The 20,625-nt window shown below is 41.1% G+C and overlaps 1 protein-coding gene across 1 annotated transcript in view; it reads left to right on the plus strand.

Moving 5' to 3' along the window:
• LOC140227643 (collagenase 3-like) overlaps positions 1 to 20,625 on the plus strand; it is a 50,123-nt gene that overhangs the window by 15,075 nt on the left and 14,423 nt on the right. Inside the window, exons 3-9 of the mRNA XM_072308060.1 lie at positions 2,394 to 2,677; positions 3,278 to 3,564; positions 4,396 to 4,554; positions 4,932 to 5,113; positions 8,278 to 8,425; positions 10,287 to 10,547; positions 12,802 to 13,027. Of these exons, the coding sequence (XP_072164161.1) occupies positions 2,394 to 2,677; positions 3,278 to 3,564; positions 4,396 to 4,554; positions 4,932 to 5,113; positions 8,278 to 8,425; positions 10,287 to 10,547; positions 12,802 to 13,027 (1,547 nt within the window). The remainder of the gene's footprint in view (positions 1 to 2,393; positions 2,678 to 3,277; positions 3,565 to 4,395; positions 4,555 to 4,931; positions 5,114 to 8,277; positions 8,426 to 10,286; positions 10,548 to 12,801; positions 13,028 to 20,625) is intronic.

Raw genomic sequence — 20,625 nt, forward strand, 5'->3', positions numbered from 1 at the left:
TATCAACCCTCACTATATCTCCCAAATCTTCCAATGTGAGTCAAATATGAAGTATAATCGATATTGGCATCATTTTCTTGTCTAAAGCTGTCAAATTATGACTATTTTGATTTTAACTCCGAGCCTGCAAATCCGCGGAGATAGATAAGAAAAAAAAAACCAAAAACGAAATAAGGCAGAGGTGGGTAGCATAACTCCTTTGGATGGAATTTCTGATCAAGGAGACTTCCCCCAACTAATATGACACGTCCCCTTCCCTTCACGTGCCTGCCATAATTTTATGACGTATGGTTACAGCATGACATAATATTTCAACTACCAATAACTAGAAGATTCCTCGCTGCCTCGAATCAATAAGGTACTGTTGCATGTAGCATGTAGCCTAATATGCCTACTGTAAAACACATTACACATGTGTCAGAGCTCTCCTACAGTTCTTCCGTTCTTCTTTATCAAGAGACCGGACTTGTTGAAATTTTGAATGACAGGCAAAGTTGACAACTATATTATACACCACATGACATCCATGTCATTAGACTTTTTACGAACTTTCACAATTGTGTTTTGCAAGAGGTGTACTTCAGGGCGTTGCCTTAAATAACGATACTGCACCAGAGCCTGTGATTGTTCTTTTCAGTATTTTTGAATATCAGTGATTATGCATCGAAAAACATTAAATAGGCCTACATCTAAATTCAAAATTGTTTTATAATTTGAGGTCGAGAAGACAAAAGTGTCGAAACGAAAACCAGAATACCGAAAATCACAAAGGGGCGGTGGTCTAATTACTCCGAAACCGCCAACAGCGGGAAACAAAGATACAAAAGTATAGGGCTCATTTTCCCGATGCTACCCTATACGTACACCGACAGCTTATCTTAACCTTCCAGTAAATTGTGTGTCGACCCATTTAGCAGGAGTACTTTTACGTTCGAACTTCAGTCTGTTTTCATTGTATTTGTCTGCTGTCTTATCATTATTCCGTCACAAATGAACTCTCCTGTGGTAAAACTATACCAGTGCGTTTGATTTTGCTTATGATTAAAACGAAACCTCAATAGCCACTGTTAAGAATGCCACATCGCTATTTTCCTTTTTTTTTTTTGGCCAATTGTATGGAACCTAGCACAGTGTAGAAGTAATCTTGCCAAAGATAAATTTTACTTACGCAGAGATATGTGAAAAGAGACATTTAAAGAGACATAGGACGTAGGAATTCTAAGGCCAATATGAGTACAGACGAAATGTTCCTTCAAGAGCCCAGGAACGAGAAAATAAAACAACACAAAAACAAAAATACAAACAAACAAACAAACAAACAAAGTTTTAAATCAACACCCTGGTCCCCTTGGCCTTTATCATTATTGATGATGGAAATGTGTTTGATTCAAATGTGACACAACAGAAGGACCCTTGGACAAGAGTTATTGGAAAGCTGGATAAAACGGAGACTCGACGATATTGGGCGTAGTCTTTAGGCACACATTGTATAGTAGAGTTTCTGCCATTTGTTCGTTTGTTTGTTAGTTACATATGTAGTTATTTTGTTAGTTAGCTGGTTAGTTTTTTTCTAGTTAGTTAGTTAGTTAGCTAGCTAGCTAGTTAGTTTTTTGTTTGTTTGTTTGTTTGTTTGTTTGTTTTGTTGTTACTTCATCATTGGCCTCCGAGGACTTTTACCACGGAGTCAGTGAAGTCACAAATAAATTCAACCAAGTACCGGCGGAACCCCCGGGCATTGTCACACTCTGTATGACCTTAATAATGATCACATGACATTGAATCGTCACCTAGTACGATCACGTGATGTGTTCATTCCTATTGTAGTCTCGTGTCAAGCACCATTATCACCAAAGTTGAGGAACCACTGCGGCTCAGTGAATATAAGACAATGGAGTTTCGATTGTGATGCCCCTGATTCAAGTCTGCTTGTAGCAGTGATTATGTCCTATATCAGGCAAGGTACCGCAGCAGTTCTGTATCATCATTGCTCAGTCCTTCAGACGGGATTGGTAACTGTCTGTCTCGTGCCATTTTCTGGTTTCTATTTCATTGACCTGCACATACTAAACCTGATCGGGGAGTCGGAAAAAAAAAACCCCAACGTTCTGTCAAAGGACCTAGGCACATGATGGGATTCGAAGTCGATACCTCCCATTGAAAGTCATGAGTCTTATCCACTATTCAACAGTGCCGCCACTGATAACAATGCTTCATTTCCATACACTGAAAAAAGCAAGCAAAATATGAGACTCTTACTTTCATTGACTTTTGTTTAAACAAAACTCAAGTTTCATGTCGTTGATCCAACACTACTGACGTTTCCTGTCCAATAAATCGCATCTCAAAGTAAAATCTAACTATGGCTGTGTGTCTGATGTCTAATCTGTCCATAGAACTACATGCAGAAGTACCAGGGCCTCCCCTTGAACGACCCATCCAGCGTCGAGAGACTGATCAGCCATGCCGACATGGCCGCATCCGTTCGCAACATGCAGCTGTACATGGATGTGCCCCTGACGGGCCGCGTTGACGAAGCGACTCTGGCGAAGATGCGCCAACCACGATGTGGCGTTCCCGACCCGTCGGGCCAGGATAGCGACGGACACGTCCTCGGTGGAAGAATGCGCAGATACGCACACACCGGTGGCAAATGGACAAAGAGAAAGCTGACATTCCGGTATGTTGCAATGAGAAAATCATACCAACCTCACGTCCGTCCATCCGGCACTCATGAGTCTTTGCCACTTTTAAGAAGCGCATTGACATATCCAGTTTCTTCTATGATGAATTTGATTGAATGTGATTTTGTTGTTGTTGTTGCAAAGAAGGTGTGATTAATATTTCAGTATTCTTTTGAAAAATTTTCTGAAATGCAGATTTTTGCCTTTTATTGGAATCGATTTTTTTTCTTTTTCACTCATCCATCAAGATTTCTCCAACCAAATTTTCTCATAATTTCACGACATACCTAAACCGCCGATCGACAGAGCATCTCATCCACAAGAAGTTTTTTTAGATTCAAAGATGATATTGCAAATGGAATTTCGAAAATCTTTTCAGAAATGCCATACCTACCGCCGACAATTTCGTAAGCAAGAAAATGAAGTTGATAGAGGACATACTTGCGCTCCGAAGGCCAAAGAATTCACAACAGAATTAAGTGGGATGGACCGTCCCGAGGTAAAACACTTCTACTGAGCCTTTATTCCCGAATGAATCACTTCTGTCTCCTTCTTACGTGCTTATTTTAATTAATTAATTAATTAATTTTTAATAGTATTTTGAGGAGAACCAGGGATATGCCCCCCAGAGATACTGACACGGAGCTCAGGCGGGCCTTCAAGATCTGGGAAAAAGTCACCCCTCTGGAGTTCACCGAGGTCACGAGCGGGCGTGCCGACATCTACCTCAGCTTCGGCGTCAGAGACCACGGTGACCAGTACCCTTTTGATGGGCCCGGCTTCACCCTCGCTCACGCCTACCCTCCCCAGAGCGGCTGGGGCGATCTCGACGGCGACGTCCACTTCGATGACGAGGAAACATTCACCATTAACTCCTACGACGGTAGGTTGTCATTTCCAAAGAAGTCTATGATGAATTTGTTCAGGGTTTTAAATCCTTCATATCCAAACCCCTTTCTCTATTTTTTTTTTTCAGTATTAAGCCCGCCGCACACTATGCGACTCACGACTGTACGACTGACTTTGGATCCAAAATAAATCACAATAGTCCCAGAATAAACACGCTTGTTTATTTCAGATCCGAAGTCTGTCAGTCATATAATCGTGAGTCGTGTATAGTGTGCGGCGGGCTTTAGATCCCATCCTGACTGTTCATCGATAATGTACAAGCAAACGTGAATTACGCGATCGTAAAGTGTAGTCGAATATTACTCCATGATACGAAATTATCTGACAGTAGTAGTTAAGAGGAATTCATTCTCGTCGCTGTTGTTGTATTCGGTCTCTTATTGTTTTTGACATACACGCCTACCACTTCATTTAAAACTATAGCTTTAAATCTTGAACTTTCAATGCTTCCAATGATGTTTTTCTGGGGTATAGTGCTGTTGTTGAACTGAGTTAAAATGTGAACTGTTTCATGTGGACGCTAAGTAAAAAAGTATTATCACCGTGATTATACGCAGGTAACATGGAAATCATCGACTTTGTAATCATCTTCAATAATAGGCAATGAGGATAAAATCCTTGCCTAGGGGCACAACCATTGCTACCAGGGGCGCTCAAGATAGGGTCCTCTGGGTTGTTTTATCTGCCAAGCCACAACAGTTTCTATGGTAACTAACCTGTTTTTATGTATTTTGTTTTTGTCTCCCCCCCCCCCTTTTGTGTGTTGTTCTTGTTATTGTTTTCTGGACCACGAAACGACTTCCAGGCACGAACTTGTTCCAAGTAGCCGCCCACGAGATCGGCCACAGTCTGGGTCTGGCCCACTCCACGGATAGCAGAGCGCTCATGGCTCCGTTTTACCCGGGCTACATCGAAAACTTCCGGCTTCCTTACGACGACCAGCTCGGGATACAGATGATCTACGGTGAGGGCGATATTGCATAATGTTAACCAATGTCGGTGTCACTCTTACTAGTTAATTCACGTATCTAAACCAGAATCGTGGTCGCCGGCAGTCTGCGTCTGCTATCGACCACTAAAAGTTCAGTAAGTGGTCAAAATAAATGCGAATATGCGATCTCAGTTTCGTGTAACTTTGTAGTGCTATTTTGTGAGATGCATGCAATATCTTTAAAAATGAAGTTTCCGATATTATGTCAGGTCTTTATAATCAATTGGTACAATTGGTAATTGTATGACGTGCGGGATTTGTACCAAATTATGGAGCTATATAATATCACTAGTTCGTTAGAAATTAACTAACTCTACAATTAACTCAGTCCTGTTCTTTGCACTATATAGGCCCACCCGACAGACCGTCAGATCCTACGACCCAAAAGCCCGACCCAGGCCCAAACCCCAGCCCAAACCCCGGCCCAGATCCTGGCCCGACTCCAGTACCCACAACGAAATCGCCAGACTCCCGATGCCGAAATGACTACGATGCTATCTCTCTCATCAGAGGAGAACTGTTTGCATTCCAGGTAACTTATGTTTTCATTCAAGTGCATATTGATCAAGAATACTATAATAAGATGCTATCATAAATCCGAAGCTACAAGAAAGTGAATCAAATGACTTATTTTCTGTCAACATTTTCTTTAAAAATTATGTTTTTTGATACCTTACTGTCGCTTACTTCTTCTCTAGGCTGTGACATTTCCGAATGTAAATTCAGCTCTGCAGCCAAAGAGTTTGCAGCAACATCCTTAAATGTCTCTGCCAATCCGGTTACATACTTGGTTGTTTAGTTCATCCGTACCCAACAGCGTGACGTTTAAAATGAACACAGAGACTAGTTTGTTAGTTTATTTCATTTTTTCCATGGCTGGCAAGCCCATATTCGGCTGCAACAGCTGGTCTTCCATGGGGTCCATTTGGATGTTAGGCGAAACCACTTCACTGGGTTATGCACCATGAATGATTAGAGCGTAATATTTTACGTGTGTGTGTTGTGACTCTCACACACACGGGACCTCCAATTTCAATGTCCTATCCGAGGGACAGAGTAATTTGCCTCTTTGTATACAGGGGACGGTACGATTGCTCAGAAAATTGCTCAGTTAGACTCGAGAATAGAACCAGGGTCCCTTGGATCTTGAGCCAAAATCACCACTCGTTAAGAGATAGAGGGGGTATAAGACCCGAAAAGCATTTACGTCAGCCAATCGTACGTCAAGCAGGTCTTAGGCCCATAGAGGGACAGGTGCACTGCCCTGCATACACACCAGAGGCCCTTCTAAACTCGTCTCTGCCCAAACACTGTGTAGAGTAGTATGTCAGGAAATACGTCATCTCAACCCTAAATCTGCTCTGCGTCAAGATTGCCAACTGACTAAATGTATTGACTGCCTTTTGAATGATCTTTTTTGACTGCTGTCAGGCAATGTATCTTATATGGGAGATATATTCAATTTAACTGCACCCCCTCCCCATAATTCTAATATCGAGGCAGAAGACATTACTATAAATACTTCAAGAGTGTCACCCGACATCTCGTTAAACTAATGAATTCAAGCCGTAGAAAGAACATTTGTATTGAGAGGACTTCACAATATCTTGGACCACTCATCAGCCATGCCGACATGGCCGCGTCCATTCGCAACATGCAGCTGTATACGGACGTGCTGTTAACGGGTCACGTTTTAAACGAAGCGACATTTTTTTGTTGTTTTTTTTTGAACAAATCACCAACCGACAAAAAAAAAAGAAAAGAAAAAAAGACGCGCGAAAAGATGAAGACTGGTGCATCATTATCAGTATTATGAAGTCTTTGTCCCAGGACTAATAACCTCCCTCATTAGGTATTTTTTTTTTTTTTTTTTTTTTTTAATCCTTTGCATGAGTTGTTATCTCTGCTCTCTACCACGCTAGCCATCACCTTTAACCCTAAAGGGGCCGGGCTTTTTTGGCTATGCTCAGACCGGGGGGGGGGGGGGGCAGATTCCGCCCCCCCCCCCCCCCCCCCCCCGAGATCTCGGCCATCGGAAGTGCGATCGCGACGAAATTTTGCATGCGTGAGACTGGCGTCATAATCTACAAGATTGTGTCATAAGATTTCTTGAAACAATCAATTTCTAATTTTAATTAATTAATTATGCAAATTAAGCTCAAGGAGATATTTTAGCTTAATTAAAAGCATTGAGAGTCTAATTTTTGATCTGTAAATCTGTTTTAGCATATTCAACAATTGTACATCACAAAAACTTCCAAAACTCATTTCAATTCTTATGTATTTTATTGTTTTCAGAATTTCTTATGTATTTCTTTGTTTTTCAACTTTTGTTTTTTCTTTGTTTTTTCATTGGAAATTGTCACTGACCACTTTTCTACCATAATTAGCACAAAATTAATCAATGAAAGTGATTAATTGTAAAAATAATCAGGTTTTTATGCCTTTCATGACAGAGCACTGTTTTCCATAGGAAATGTACACAAAATCACAAAATTGTGCCCGTTTTGGAGCGACATTCCGTTACAAAAATGGGCGTGGCTTCGCAAAAGTATGCGCGGACGTTGCAAATTTGGTCTCAAAAGTTGCGCGAGACTTGAACGAAGAAAGTCAAGAAGCCTCGCGATGAGGCCTTCTCGCGTTACAGAATTATAGCGCGAAACGTCAAGGGGGGGGGGGCGGATTCCGCCCCCCCCCCCCCCCGGCCCTTTTAGGGTTAAGTACATCAGACGTTCTTCCTACAGCATGAAAACCTATCTTTAGGATTTTCGATTACGTTTCCCGATTCACAGGCGATGTATCAAATAAACAGTTTCCCTTGAATATTGATTTGATGGAGTATCAACCATATTTCTCTCTATACGTATATAATGTGCGAAAGACGCAACAGAAGAAGACTGGTAAAGATAAACAGCGCCATCACCTGCTTCAGAGCAATTGTGAATAATTTGTCTCGTGGATAGTACGGTCCTCGCAATTAAAGTTGCGTTTACACCATGTTCCCGGCGGCCACGGCAGCCACATTTGCCCGAAACGTAGTTCGATGAGGATAGATGGGACATTCTTCCTGCCCCCCTCTCCCCCCCCCCCCCCACCTCCTTCGCATTTTAGTCTTGTTTGTTCCAGTCCTCGTCCCGGTGAACGCAGTGATATAGCTATCAGACGCTATTCTCACGGCGTTCGGTTAGTCTAGACCATCACTATTTTCCGTCACGTCCCGCTACGGACCGCCTCCAAGTTTTTGTTACGACCTATTACGTGCCGTCGTGTTTCGTTGCATTCATCCCGTTTAATCACGGCATACAAGATTTCTCATATAGTATCGAGACTGCTGCTGCTGTGGCTTTTTTTTTTTTGACAGTTTAAAAATCTGACACGGCATCCACGGCAATCACGGCCTGTCGCGTTTGCCTATCTCGTCTCACAGCGTTTTTCACGTCCATCCCGTTTTGTCCACGGTGGCCTGAAACGTGGCTGCCGTGGTTGCCGGGAGTGGTGTAAACGCAGCATAAGTCTTTATCATCAAAATTTTTGTGTTGTGTGACGCTTCCGTCATATTATATGACATGGATGTCACATTTTCCTTCTATTAAAAAAAAAAAAAAAAAATCTATTTTTATCAAAGTGATGAGTAAGTATGAATGATAATTGTTACCCCCCTCCCCTCCCTCTCTGTTTCATGTGTCATCCATCCAGGGGCCCAAGTACTGGCGGCTCCGATTCCCCCAGCAGCTGATCTCGCGATCTACTGGGGAGTTGACCGAGCTTTTCTGGCAGGCTTTTCCCAACGACATCGACGCCGCCTACGAGAGATTCTATGACCAGAAAATCTTTTTCTTTAAAGGTACATTTTTTCTCATGTATTTTCTTCCTTTCTTTATTATTATCACTATTATTGTTATTGTTATAATTGTTTTCATTGCTGTTAACATTACCCTTATTACCTTAATGATTCATTTGCCCGTCATAGTGAGCGCTTTTGTTACTGTATATCTGGGCGAGTTACAAAGGGTTCGGCATCATTCGCTTTCATTTATATATATTTGGTATATATGTATATATATATATATATATATATATATATATATATATATATATATATATATATATATATATATATATATATATATGTATATATATACATATATACATATATATATATATATATATATATATATATATATATATTTCTTTTTTTTTTCAAGGGGACATCACGACGATACACAACATTGCTCAGCTGGTTTCACTGGGCCTCGAATCCAGGCCTTTTATAGACTTTTAATGACTAATGCTGCTGACTAAGCCACCCCCCCCCCTTCTTCAAAACTACGGCGTCACCACTTGTACGCAGTACCTCGAGCGTTTATTTTGGTGCTCAGGCCAAAGAAACTACAAAGCCAAGAAACCCCCATACAAAGTTTAAAGAATATAAATGAAACCAAAGATGATGTCATCTAGAACACTTTTCATACGCAAAAATGGTTTTGGAAATGCGTAATCCAGTCCAAATATAAGTTAGTCTGATAAAAAAAGAGTAAAACCTTACGAGTTCAACGGGAGATGTGGACTGAAATCGGATGAAAAATAAGGAAGTTATGACATTTTGAAGATCTGCTAATTTCTGCAAAACAGTTCTTGCGCAGTTTATATGAATATGCAAATGAATGAGCTACCCATGTCATACCCTCACAATTTCCCATTGATCGTGTAAAAAAAAAAAAATGACGAAAATTCAATGTTTCTGCCATTGAAGTCTGAAACATGATGTTATTACTGGTTGAATAATTTATAGAATAGTGATTAATTAGATATACAAGAATTTGAGCCTCGGGCATAAATGCATTTGAATGAAAAACTGGAAATTTCAAAATTGTATGTACGGTACGTACAATCTATATGGCAAGCTGTGAGGGAATGACCACATGCTCACTTTGCCATTTACATATTCATATTGACTGTTCAAGACCTGTTTCCTGAAAAATTAGGGAGACTTTGAAATGTCATAACGTCCTTATTTTTCACCGATTCCCATCAAAATTTTACCGTTGACCTCGTAATATTTTACTTTTTCTTATCAGACTAACTTATATTTGGACTTGATTTCCTCTTTAAAATATGAGGTAGTGACAGTGTTTATACTTCTGTGCCTACTCTGGAGCACTCCTATATGATATTGTGACGAAGCCAAAAGCGACCCCTGGAGTACCTCGTTTGATGTAAAACTGACGATGCCTTTTGACAGCAGTTTGATAATTTAGTACTGTATATTCTTTTATCAACATACCTGTAGTCTGCTTAAAACAAACCCTATCGTCATGTTTTTGTGATTGACGTAAACATCATAAAACTGGGCCTGTTTCATACAGATTGATCTTAAGATTGATCTTAAGATTGATGGAATTCGAAAAAAAAATAATTACTCTCGATCTGATGTTAAATATGTGCTTTCAATCAACCGTAAGAATCTTCGGGAAGCAGACTTACGATCGGTATTGATCTTACGCTCGATTCACTGAGTTTCGCTCAATGAATTGAGCGTTAGATCAGTCGTTACTCTTTATGCAACAAGTCACTGGAAACTATGTAAGTGATTAATCGTGCCCCGACAAAAATAGATAGATAAATAAAATGATAGTGTTCAGCTTGTTTAGCACTGTATATGTTAATACCAGCCAAAATCTTCCTCTCTGTCTAATTGCTAACAGGAACTAAATATTACAAGTACGATGGACTGAGGATGCTGCCCGGATATCCGAAGCCAATCAAGCATCTCGACCCGAATCTGCCAGGCAATCTGGATGCGGTTATCGGATTCAGGGATTATCCCAAGACATATTTTATAAAGGGGCGAAAGGTTTGGCGGTATGATGAAGAGCTGAAGACCGTGGATGCTGGGTATCCGGTCAACATCCGGAAAGTGTTTCCGGGCGTGCCAACTCCTGTATCATCAGCTTTTCTGCACATAGGTAAGAAATGAAGTGGCTTCATTAAAGATGCCCTGTTCCCTTAGGTAATCACATATGCATAATCAAAAAACGTGTATACAAAACATGTGTCATCAACAGTCGTGTACATGTATTTGAAACTTATGGAGCATGATTTTAAATGCGCTTCGTCTCGGTTTCAATGAAAATCGTACTTCTACGCTTGTAAATGCACATGGGCTCAAAGAAATCAATGGAATCAAACATCGAGAATGTGACAGTCATCTTACATGAAATGTTGAATCAAACAGAATGTGACAGTCATCTTACATGAAATGCTGAATCAAACAGAATGCGACAGTCATCTTACATGAAATGTTTGATGTGATTCAAATTTAGATTTAGCCAGGGCACAATTTTATGGCCATCAATATTCATATATGCATCCGTGTAGTATGATATCAAAGTAAAAGAAAAATTCAATGCCTACTTTGTAAACCAGCTGAACTTCATGTAGCATTTATAATATCCGACATAATTTGTTGATAGAGGCTGAAGCGCCAACTGCAACCATGTTCTCTCCTCCCCCCCCCCCCCACCCCTTGATATATTTGTATATAAAGCAGTCTTCAGTCTTATGTAATTTATATACATTGCTCTAGACATCCTGAACGAATAACCACTTAACAACATGGGCGCCGGAAGCGGGGGGGCAGGGGTGGCACTTGCCCCCCCAAACAAAATGTTGGGGGGGCAAAACGAGTTTTTGCCCCCCCCCCCCAAAGTGCCCCCTGTAACAAATAATTAATCACTGATTTAAAGACCAAAATGAACAATAAAGGCATATTTCTTGTCTAAATGTAGTAATTTCATAACTGAAAATGCAAAAATTATAATACACTAACAACATACAGTATTGTATCTATACGCTAATAGGAACTTATGAGTAAATTTAGTGTATAGATGGTAGCCTCGTGTCCTCGAGTGTGCCCGCTGAAACATACCTTTAGTAAATCTTACATTTTTCATTTTCTTCTTTGTTTTCTAGCAGTATAAGAATATTTTTCATTGTTCGAACGATGCGATCACGTTTAAGCTTTTAATGAGTACATTTCAGATAAATTGCAAAGTGAAAGTGGCTCGCTCGTTCTGCCCGTACTTATAGTAAAATGAAAAGTTTTCATAAGTTATCATAGTCCTTCGCAGTGATTTCTTTTACTATGTTTAATTCCTCAGAAATTTAATTTAAAATGCTCTATAAAAGCGACTTTTATACTCTGTTTTTACAAAAAGTCCCTACCGTGGGAGGGGGTATCCTCCTCCCACATCCTCCCCCGCTCGGTCGCTTCGCTCCCTCGACGAGGATCTCACACCATCACAAACCCCCGTATGTTAAGATCATAGTCCTTCCAACTGATTTTTTTTCCAATATGTTAATTCCCTAGAAATTTGCTTTTAAATGTTCTATAAACGCGACTTTTATACTCTGTTTTCACAAAAAGTCCCTACCGTGGGAGGGGGTATCCCCCCTCCCACACCCTCCCCCCGCTCGGTCGCTTCGCTCCCTCGCCGAGGATCTCGCACCATCACATTATTAATGTACTCCCGTATGTTATGATCATAGTCCTTCCAACTGATTTTTTCAATATGTTAATTCCCTAGAAATTTACTTTAAATTCTCTATAAACGCGACTCTTATACTCTGTTTTTACAAAAAGTCCCTACCGTGGGAGGGGGTATCCCCCCTCCCGCACCCTCCCCCCGCTCGGTCGCTTCGCTCCCTCGCCGAGGATCTCACACCATCACATTATTATGTACTCCCGTATGTAATAATCATAGTCCTTCGCACTGATTATATTTCACTATGTTTAATTCCTCAGAAATTTGCTTTTAAATGGTCTATAAACGCGACTTTTGTACCCTGTTTTACAAAAGCTCCCTACAGTGGGGGGGGGGGGGGGAATCCCCCTTTCCACCCCCCCCCCCCCGCTCACTCGCTCCGCTCCCGCGCCGAGGATCTCACATCGCACATAAATGTGCCCCCGTTGACATTTTGCCCCCCCAAAACCAGAAGTGTTCCGGCGCGCTTGCTTAACAACTACTAAGTATTACATAAAAACGAATTAAATTTCAATATTCGAAGTGTGTTTTATATGAAAAGGGGACTCAAATAGCTCGTCAATTGCAATACTCGTTAGATTACTGGCGTGAAGAAAGGCTGTTTTCATTTAGAAATTAATTTCTCTAGTGATATCACGAATATTTTCTTTTCTCTTACATTCGTCACACTCTATAGATGGAGCCGCCTACTTTCTCAAGGGGTTCGAATACTATCGCTACAATGATACGCTCAAGCGAGTGGAAGATGGCTATCCGCAACGATTCGGCGTGGACTTCTTGGGCTGCGACCCGCAGAAGCTAGTCGATCTAGGTCAGAATTCGACGGACATCGGCGGAACGGGAAAGGGGAACGGTCTTTGCCCGGGAAACCTGTGCGTTACCATCTCGCTAATTTTGGCTCTGTTAGTTGCCAGTTTGCGATAGACTTTCATAATGGATGGCTGTTTCGGACGTCCAAGATACCAAATATGTCCAAGAACACAACGACAGCAATAAACTGAAAAAATGGCGGTTAATCAGATTAGAGATTACTCGGCATTCAATAAATCAAGGACCATAATTACTTGGGGTTACAAGTAATTTCACCAACAAGACATCATCATACTGAGTGCAGTGGTTTATTTGTTTTGTACCCAGGAAGATATGATTTTCCCTGCAATTCCTGAAGAGGAATCGTCCTCTCCGTTGACGAATTCATAGCAACAAAGTTTTAACCAAAATATGTCTTTGGAGAGAACAAGAAATCGCAGCAGCATTTTGTTCACATAACAAACAAGCAGTACTACGCCAATACACGTCACGGTGACGTCACCAAGACACCCATTGTAAAGAGATATACTTCCCAGAACGAATTTGGAGTTTACGAATGCAGTAGAACTGAAAAAACGAATAGATAACAGTTATAGGAAAATCATACAAATTCTTGTGATCTCTTGAATGTCGGTAAGTCATCATATCGTTATTTTGGAGTCTGAAGTCTCAGAATTATGACAGCTCTTGCGCAGTAATACTTGTCATTCTTGTTTCTTAATGATGATGTGTGTATATGGCTAATTCTACATTTCTCGAAACACGCATTTATATGCGTTTTCAAGGTATGTCAAGGTATTTGTGATCGCGAGTGTTTGTCATGGCATTACACAGAATTCGAGACATAGGGTGTTGATTCCTTTGTACAAATGTGATGAACTCATGGCGTAGCCCTCTGTACTGCTGTAATTACACATCTAGCGAGCAATTTTACACGAATGATGTCATAGACACGTGACCAGGACTACAATTTAAAAGTTGCCAAAAGGGGTTACGTTATAATAATAATGACATATACATGGCATTACACAGAAGGAAATTTTGCAAGTAGGCCTACTTGTCAGGTTCTGCTCAGATTTCCAGCATCCATTTTTAAAGTTTCTTTACAAGAAGCTTTCGTACTTCATAAATGACAAGGAAAACATGATGACTGTGGTTATTGTTTTGTTGTGTGTTTTCCTTTTCTAAACTTGGAGGAGCATTATGTAACGTGGCTCCTTCATCGAACACCAGGACCAACGTGATATATTTTCTTATATAATGATAAAAGATACCAGAAGCGGTTTACTGCTTATAGATAGTTGTTTAATTACGATGAAAACTACAAGGTGATTAGATTTCATCATTTCTGTCTTCCTTTAAGACCTACAATCACTTCTAAATCTGTGTCTCAATCTAAGTGTCAGTGTCAAGTATAGATACTGTATAGATTCAAGTTCGTGTGTGTGTGTGTGTGTGTGTGTGTGTGTGTGTGTGTGGGTGTGTGTGTGTGTGTGTGTGTGTGTGTTTATTACGCTGGCGAAAGTTGGAGAAAAACAAATCCAATAGTATGAAATTTTGATCATCATGATCCCTAAGATCGTCGCTGGCATGTGTTGTGTGATAATGTTCACTTGGCAACGATTAAGTGCCGTCATCATCAATTCGTTTTCCATGAAGACATACTGACTTGCATAATAATAGGACCTCGTTTGTGAAATGATATCGTAAACTATGCAGAGAGGGGTGTATGATGTGCGTAAACTGTAGAATAGCTGATTTGTGTAACCAACACATTATGTCGTGCTAAGTCTTTACATTACCTTAAGCCTCTTTCCTCTCTAGTGTGTTGTAAATACATTTTAGCTGCATCATTTCTTATCATGATTCCACTCGCGTGTGTTGTAATTACGTCACTTGCTCGCTGGCGAGCATCCAATCAACGCGTGCAATGTCACCAAACATTCTACGTCACCAGTCTAGCATTGTAATTGTCAGGTAAGCCCTTATTGTGGTGCCTTTTATCTGCGATGCGAACCACGTATATGGATTCCGTCTTTACGATATTCCAATGCTTCCAATGTGAAGTGTACAACGTTGATAATCGAAATATGTTTTCTAGAAAAAAAAAGTGCTGGCAAAGTGACATTAACTGCACAACATTAGTGTTAATAATGACAGTATTTCTGTTTTTATTCATTTTAACGCTTGTATGGTAAATCATTCGAAGGCTTGTGATTATACAGTAAGTTTGCTGTTTCTGTAGAAAGGCTCGTGTAGTTTACGTTCACTCTGGTATAAGTGTATGTGTCTGTAGCTAATGTTATCAATATTTCTTATGATTTATAACAAGTGATTAGATTAATTCTGACAGGATCCCATCCTATCACATGGCTGTACCTTTATAGCCATGACAACAGAGCTTCGGGTTTAACATGAAGCTGTCACAGCTGGCGTGCTTTCTCTTTGTTCATGGCTATAGGCTGCCGCAAAGGTCGCAGTAGATTATTATATCAGTGGGATATTCAGACCTTCGCTCTGATCCGCCACTTTTTCGTGTCGTCGTCCGCATGTGTTCGTGTGTTTTCTAATCCACCGCCCTGTATTTTGTTATGGAATCGTTTCGTCCCATGATTCATCACGCCCAATGCTTTTGGGACAGAAAATAGCAACAAACAACAACTGCGGGCAGTTGCATAATCTAAATATGGGACCTATGGCCTTCCATACAACGTTTGGGTGCATTTGTTGTTGTTTTCATCGTGCCTTTTTCTGTACATAGTGTAGTCATATAGCGATCAATGCTGCCAGTATTGTGTTATTACAATGAAATCTCCGGTAGTATCATCTAGTCGCGAACAGAAGGACACATAAAGCTCTGTCATTCTCACTCAGTCATTTCCTCCTTATGAAATCGTTTTTAGGCAATAGAATAACTGAGAGTTTATAAACGCCTCCAAACAGAATGATCATTAATGTCGCCTTCTTCATAACACCACTGAGAGGAGAGGCATAAAAAAACAACAACCAAACAAACAAACAAACGAACGAACAAACATTAGACGTAACATCGAAGTGATATTGGAATCTGTTCAATCTGTTTGTATATACACTGTATAAACAATCACTGAAAATATTAGGACAATTTGTTTTCTGTGAAAATCCAAAATTAAAATTGTATAGATATATTCTAAAATAAACGAATTAACGAGTAGTTTTGGATGTTGTGATCAATTTAATTTCATGAAAGAGAAGAGCAAAGCTCAGCAAAGAACAGCGGAAGTCTTTTGTATAATATTATTCTCATTCAGTAGCATGGGCGTAAATCCCGGGGGGGATGGGGGGGATATATCCCCCCCTGAAATGGAGGAGGGGGGGATGGCCTGTACAATCATCCCCCCCCCCCCTGAATTTTGAGGGGAAAAAATGAAGAAAGCAGAAATGTGATTGTATCAATTTTGGCATATTGCATGACGTTTGTACGCCGGCCTTCAGACAGGTAACAGAGCTGAACAGTATTCTATCTTGCAGGAAAATGTATAATTTTCTCAAGCGCTCGCTCGCTTCGCTCGCTCGCGAAGAAAGTAACATCGACATACACTGTAAGGTATGGCTCAGGCGTTGACAACGTCAAATAGTATAGGTCTACATGTAAACATGCTATGACGCGAGTAACTGGGGACCATCTGCAAAATATGTACGAAAACATACAAACAAACAATAACAACAACTTTATCGCCATAATTGAATCCCCTCCATTTCCTGAATCATTCCTGAGAAACGACAGTGACTGATGACTCAGTCAGGATACATCTATGGGCATACCAAGGGAAGATCAGGGACGTCGAATCTATGGGGGACAAAGGGGCATTTGCCCCGCCCCAAAGGAAGTGTTTAGACAGACAAATCATTTATCCCCCAAGCAATTCCCGAGATGAGGACAAATTTCGAACTTTCTTAATGGAAAATTGTCCAAATATCGCCAGAACTATGCACCAGATCGTTGTATTGCAATCATGAACATGCAAAAGGTCCGCTATACAGGATAAGGGATAAACTTTATACACTTTTGACATAGACGTATATTCCTTAAAAGAGTGTGCAGCAGATCTTTCACTTAACAAAAGCAACCTAATTTGTATTGAGGCGTCGATGGGGGGGGGGTGGTCCTCAAATAAAAGTGGGACAAACAAAAGCGAAAAATACAGCTACAAACGGCAGTTTTTGGAGTGTAAAATGTTAAAATTTTAAAGCTCGCTCGCTCCCCTCGCTCGCATTTAACCGCTATGCCATTCTCCTGATGTTGCTGCCAGTGATTGACAGCAGGTGCACCCGGTGCGCCCCCTTAATTTCCAAAGCGAAAATATAGCTACAAACGACAGTTTTTAGGACTGGAAAATGTCAAAATTTTCAAGCTCACTCGCTTCGCTCGCTGGCATTTAATCAGTATGCCATTCTCCTGATGTTGCTGCCAGTAATTGCCGGCAGTTGCGCCCGGTGAGCCCCCTTAATTTCCAAAGCGAAAAAATACAGCCACAAACGGCAGTCTTTGGACTGTAAAATGTCAAAATTTTCAAGCTCGCTCGCTCCGCTCGCTCGCATTTAACCGCTATGCCATTCTCCTGATGTTGCTACCAGTAATTGCCGGCAGTTGCACTCGATGTGCCCCCTCAATTTCCAAAGCGAAAAAGTATAGCTACAAACGGCAGTTTTTAGACTGTAAAATGTCAAAATTTTCAAGCTCGCTCACTCCGCTCGCTCGCATTTAATCGCTATGCCATTCTCCTGATGTTGCTGCCAGTGATTGTGAGCAGGTGCGACCCCTTAATTTCCAAAGCGAAAAATATAGCTACAAACGGCAGTTTGGGGACTGTAAAATGTCAAATTTTTGAAGCTCGCTCGCTTCGCTCGCTCGCATTTAATTATTATTCCATTCTCCTGATGTTGCTGCCAGTAATTGCCAACAGTTTTCGCCTGGTGCGCCCCCTTAATTTCCAAAGCGAAAAATATAGCTACAAACGGCAGTTTTTGGACTGTCAAATGTCAAAATTTTGAAGCTCGCTTGCTTCGCTCGCTCGCATTTAATCATTATGCCATTCTCCTGATGTTGCTGCCAGTAATTGCCAACAGTTTTTGCCCGGTGCGCTCCCTTAATTTCCAAAGCGAAAAAATACAGCCACAAACGACAGTTTTTGGGACTGGAAAATGTCAAAATTTTCAAGCTCATTCGCTTCGCTCGCTCGCATTTAATCATTATGCCATTCTCCTGATGTTGCTGCCAGTAACTGCCAGCAGTTTTCGCCCGGTGCGCCCCCTCCCCCCTTAATTTCCAAAGCGAAAAAATACTAGTACAGCCACAAAGGACATGTGGGACTGTAAAATATCAAAATTTTCAAGCTCACTCGCTTCGCTCGCTCGCATTTAATCGTTATGCCATTCTGATGTTGCTGCCCGATTGCCGGCAGTTGCGCCTGGTGTGCCCCCATAATTTCCAAAGCGAAAAAATACAGCCACAAACGGCAGTCTTTGGACTGTAAAATGTCAAAATTTTCAAGCTCGCTCGCCCCGCTCGCTCGCATTTAACTGCTGTGCCATTCTCCTGATGTTGCTGCCAGTAATTGCCAGCAGTTGCGCCTGATGCGGCCCCCCTTAATTTCCAAAGCGAAAAAGTATAGCTGCAAACTGCAGTTTTTAGACTGTAAAATGTTTAAATTTTCATGCTCGCTCGCTCCGCTCGCTCGCATTTAATCGCTATGCCATTCTCCTGATGTTGCTGCCAGTGATTGACAGCAGTTGCGCCTGGTGTGCCCCCCTTAATTTCCAAAGCGAAGAATATAGCTACAAACGGCAGTTTTTGGACTGAAAAATTTCAAAATTTTCAACGCAAAGAGATTTCACCGTAGGAGGGCGAAACCCCCCTACTATACCCTCCCCCCTCGCTTGATTCGTTCCCTCACATAACCGCTCCTCCTAAGATCAAATCCTGTCTACGCCGATGATAGGCCCCATTATTTAGTAGGCCTTCACAGTGATGTCGCACAGCAAGAGCTGAAATACCACGATTTTGTCATTCAATAATATATTGCGAATATTTCATTTTCTTATTGTTTTTTTAAAGAAAAGAAAACAAAATTTTCACCACAAGTGAGCACCAGATCGCTGAATTTCAGGTCTGAAAATGCAAAATCTTCCTCGTGTGGGAGAGGGATACCCCCCCCCCCCCATACACATGCACCCTTCCCCCGTCCTGTCGTTCCGCTCCCTCTCACAGATATTTCGCCGAAAGTCGTCTGACAAGCAAAAAAAAAAAGAAAAAAAAAGCAACAAGAACAAAAAGTCTTTATGTTGTTGCTGCCACTTTTCTCCCACTTTATATTTCATACAAAAGAGTGGGGCATCCGATCCCTGTAAAGTGTGTGTGTGTGGGAGGGGGGAGGGGAGGGGCACAAAGCTTCTCCCCCCCCCCCAAAAAAAAAAAAGGCTGCGCCGGTCCGGTTATGGGCTTGTAATCGTGGTGATGGTGACCATCCCCCCCCCCCCCCCACTCCTCAGTATGGATTTACGCCGTTGTTCAGTAGTGTCTAATTTGAGCATGAATTCAGTTTAACACTTAGCACACTGGATGTAAATTAAATGCACTCACGGATATAATTTGCTGCGCCCCATTTTATACAGGTGACATGCGGTGTATACTCCTATGTGGTTAAGGCGAAACAGAAGTACTGCGTGTTTTCTTTGATGATTGTATTCTTTACAGCAATTATCCTTTCCATAACATTTGTAAGTATCAACATTCGCTAGATATCTAAGTCATTTCTATCTAAGTCATTTCTATCTAATGTGATGAACCAGTAGTTTTGAATCACACGTTCACTTATGTTTCAACGGACGTATTGGTTTTTACATTGCGTTCGTTTCTGTTATAGAAAATAAATTATTTTCTTTTTGGTCATTTTCGAAACTCGGAAGTGTTCTGTCCTGAATAATCGTGCACACTCTTTAAGGTATTACACTTTGCATGCAATATTGATGGTTTTTGAAGACGATATAAACACGATCATTAAATGGTTGCGTCGAATGATTTATTGGGTGGCTTTAAAACGTGTAACCATTCATTTAGCCCTTGCTCTTAATCATGCTGTAATGACTGCTAAAGTCTGCTTGTCTGTCTTCCACTCTCATCCTGTCTTTCTTTCTTCTTTCCTTTTTCCTCTTTCTTTCTTTATTCCTTTTTCATCCTGTCTTTCTTTCTTTCTGTTCATCCTTCGATTCACCCCGATGCTCTGGCATCTCTCTCTTTTCTCCCTTCTCTCTTCTCACTCTTACCGACATAATCTGTCATATTTTGTGATAATCTCCAAGAATAACTTGGTATTAATGGGAGAGAAGTCCATGAAATTTTGGAACATGATCTCACCTTTCCATATCAGAAATAGAAAATGTTAAATAGGAGGCTATACTCTTCACTTCTACACATCATGGGGAGCGGAACGTTTGGATTTTTTTTTTCCAGGTGCGTGTGTGTGTGCGTGTGTAGCATACATGTGTGCTTGGGGGGGGGGGGGTCAAAGATATTTATGATGCTATAACTAGTCGCTCATTCTAGGATAAAGTGAGCCCCGTGACGCTCCGAACGAACAAACGAACAAATACACACACGCGCACCATACACTGTACATACACACATACTGACAGACTTACCCCTTCCCCG

This window comes from Diadema setosum, chromosome 4 (genome assembly GCF_964275005.1).
Source record: "Diadema setosum chromosome 4, eeDiaSeto1, whole genome shotgun sequence".
NCBI classification, from domain to species: Eukaryota; Metazoa; Echinodermata; class Echinoidea; order Diadematoida; family Diadematidae; genus Diadema; species Diadema setosum.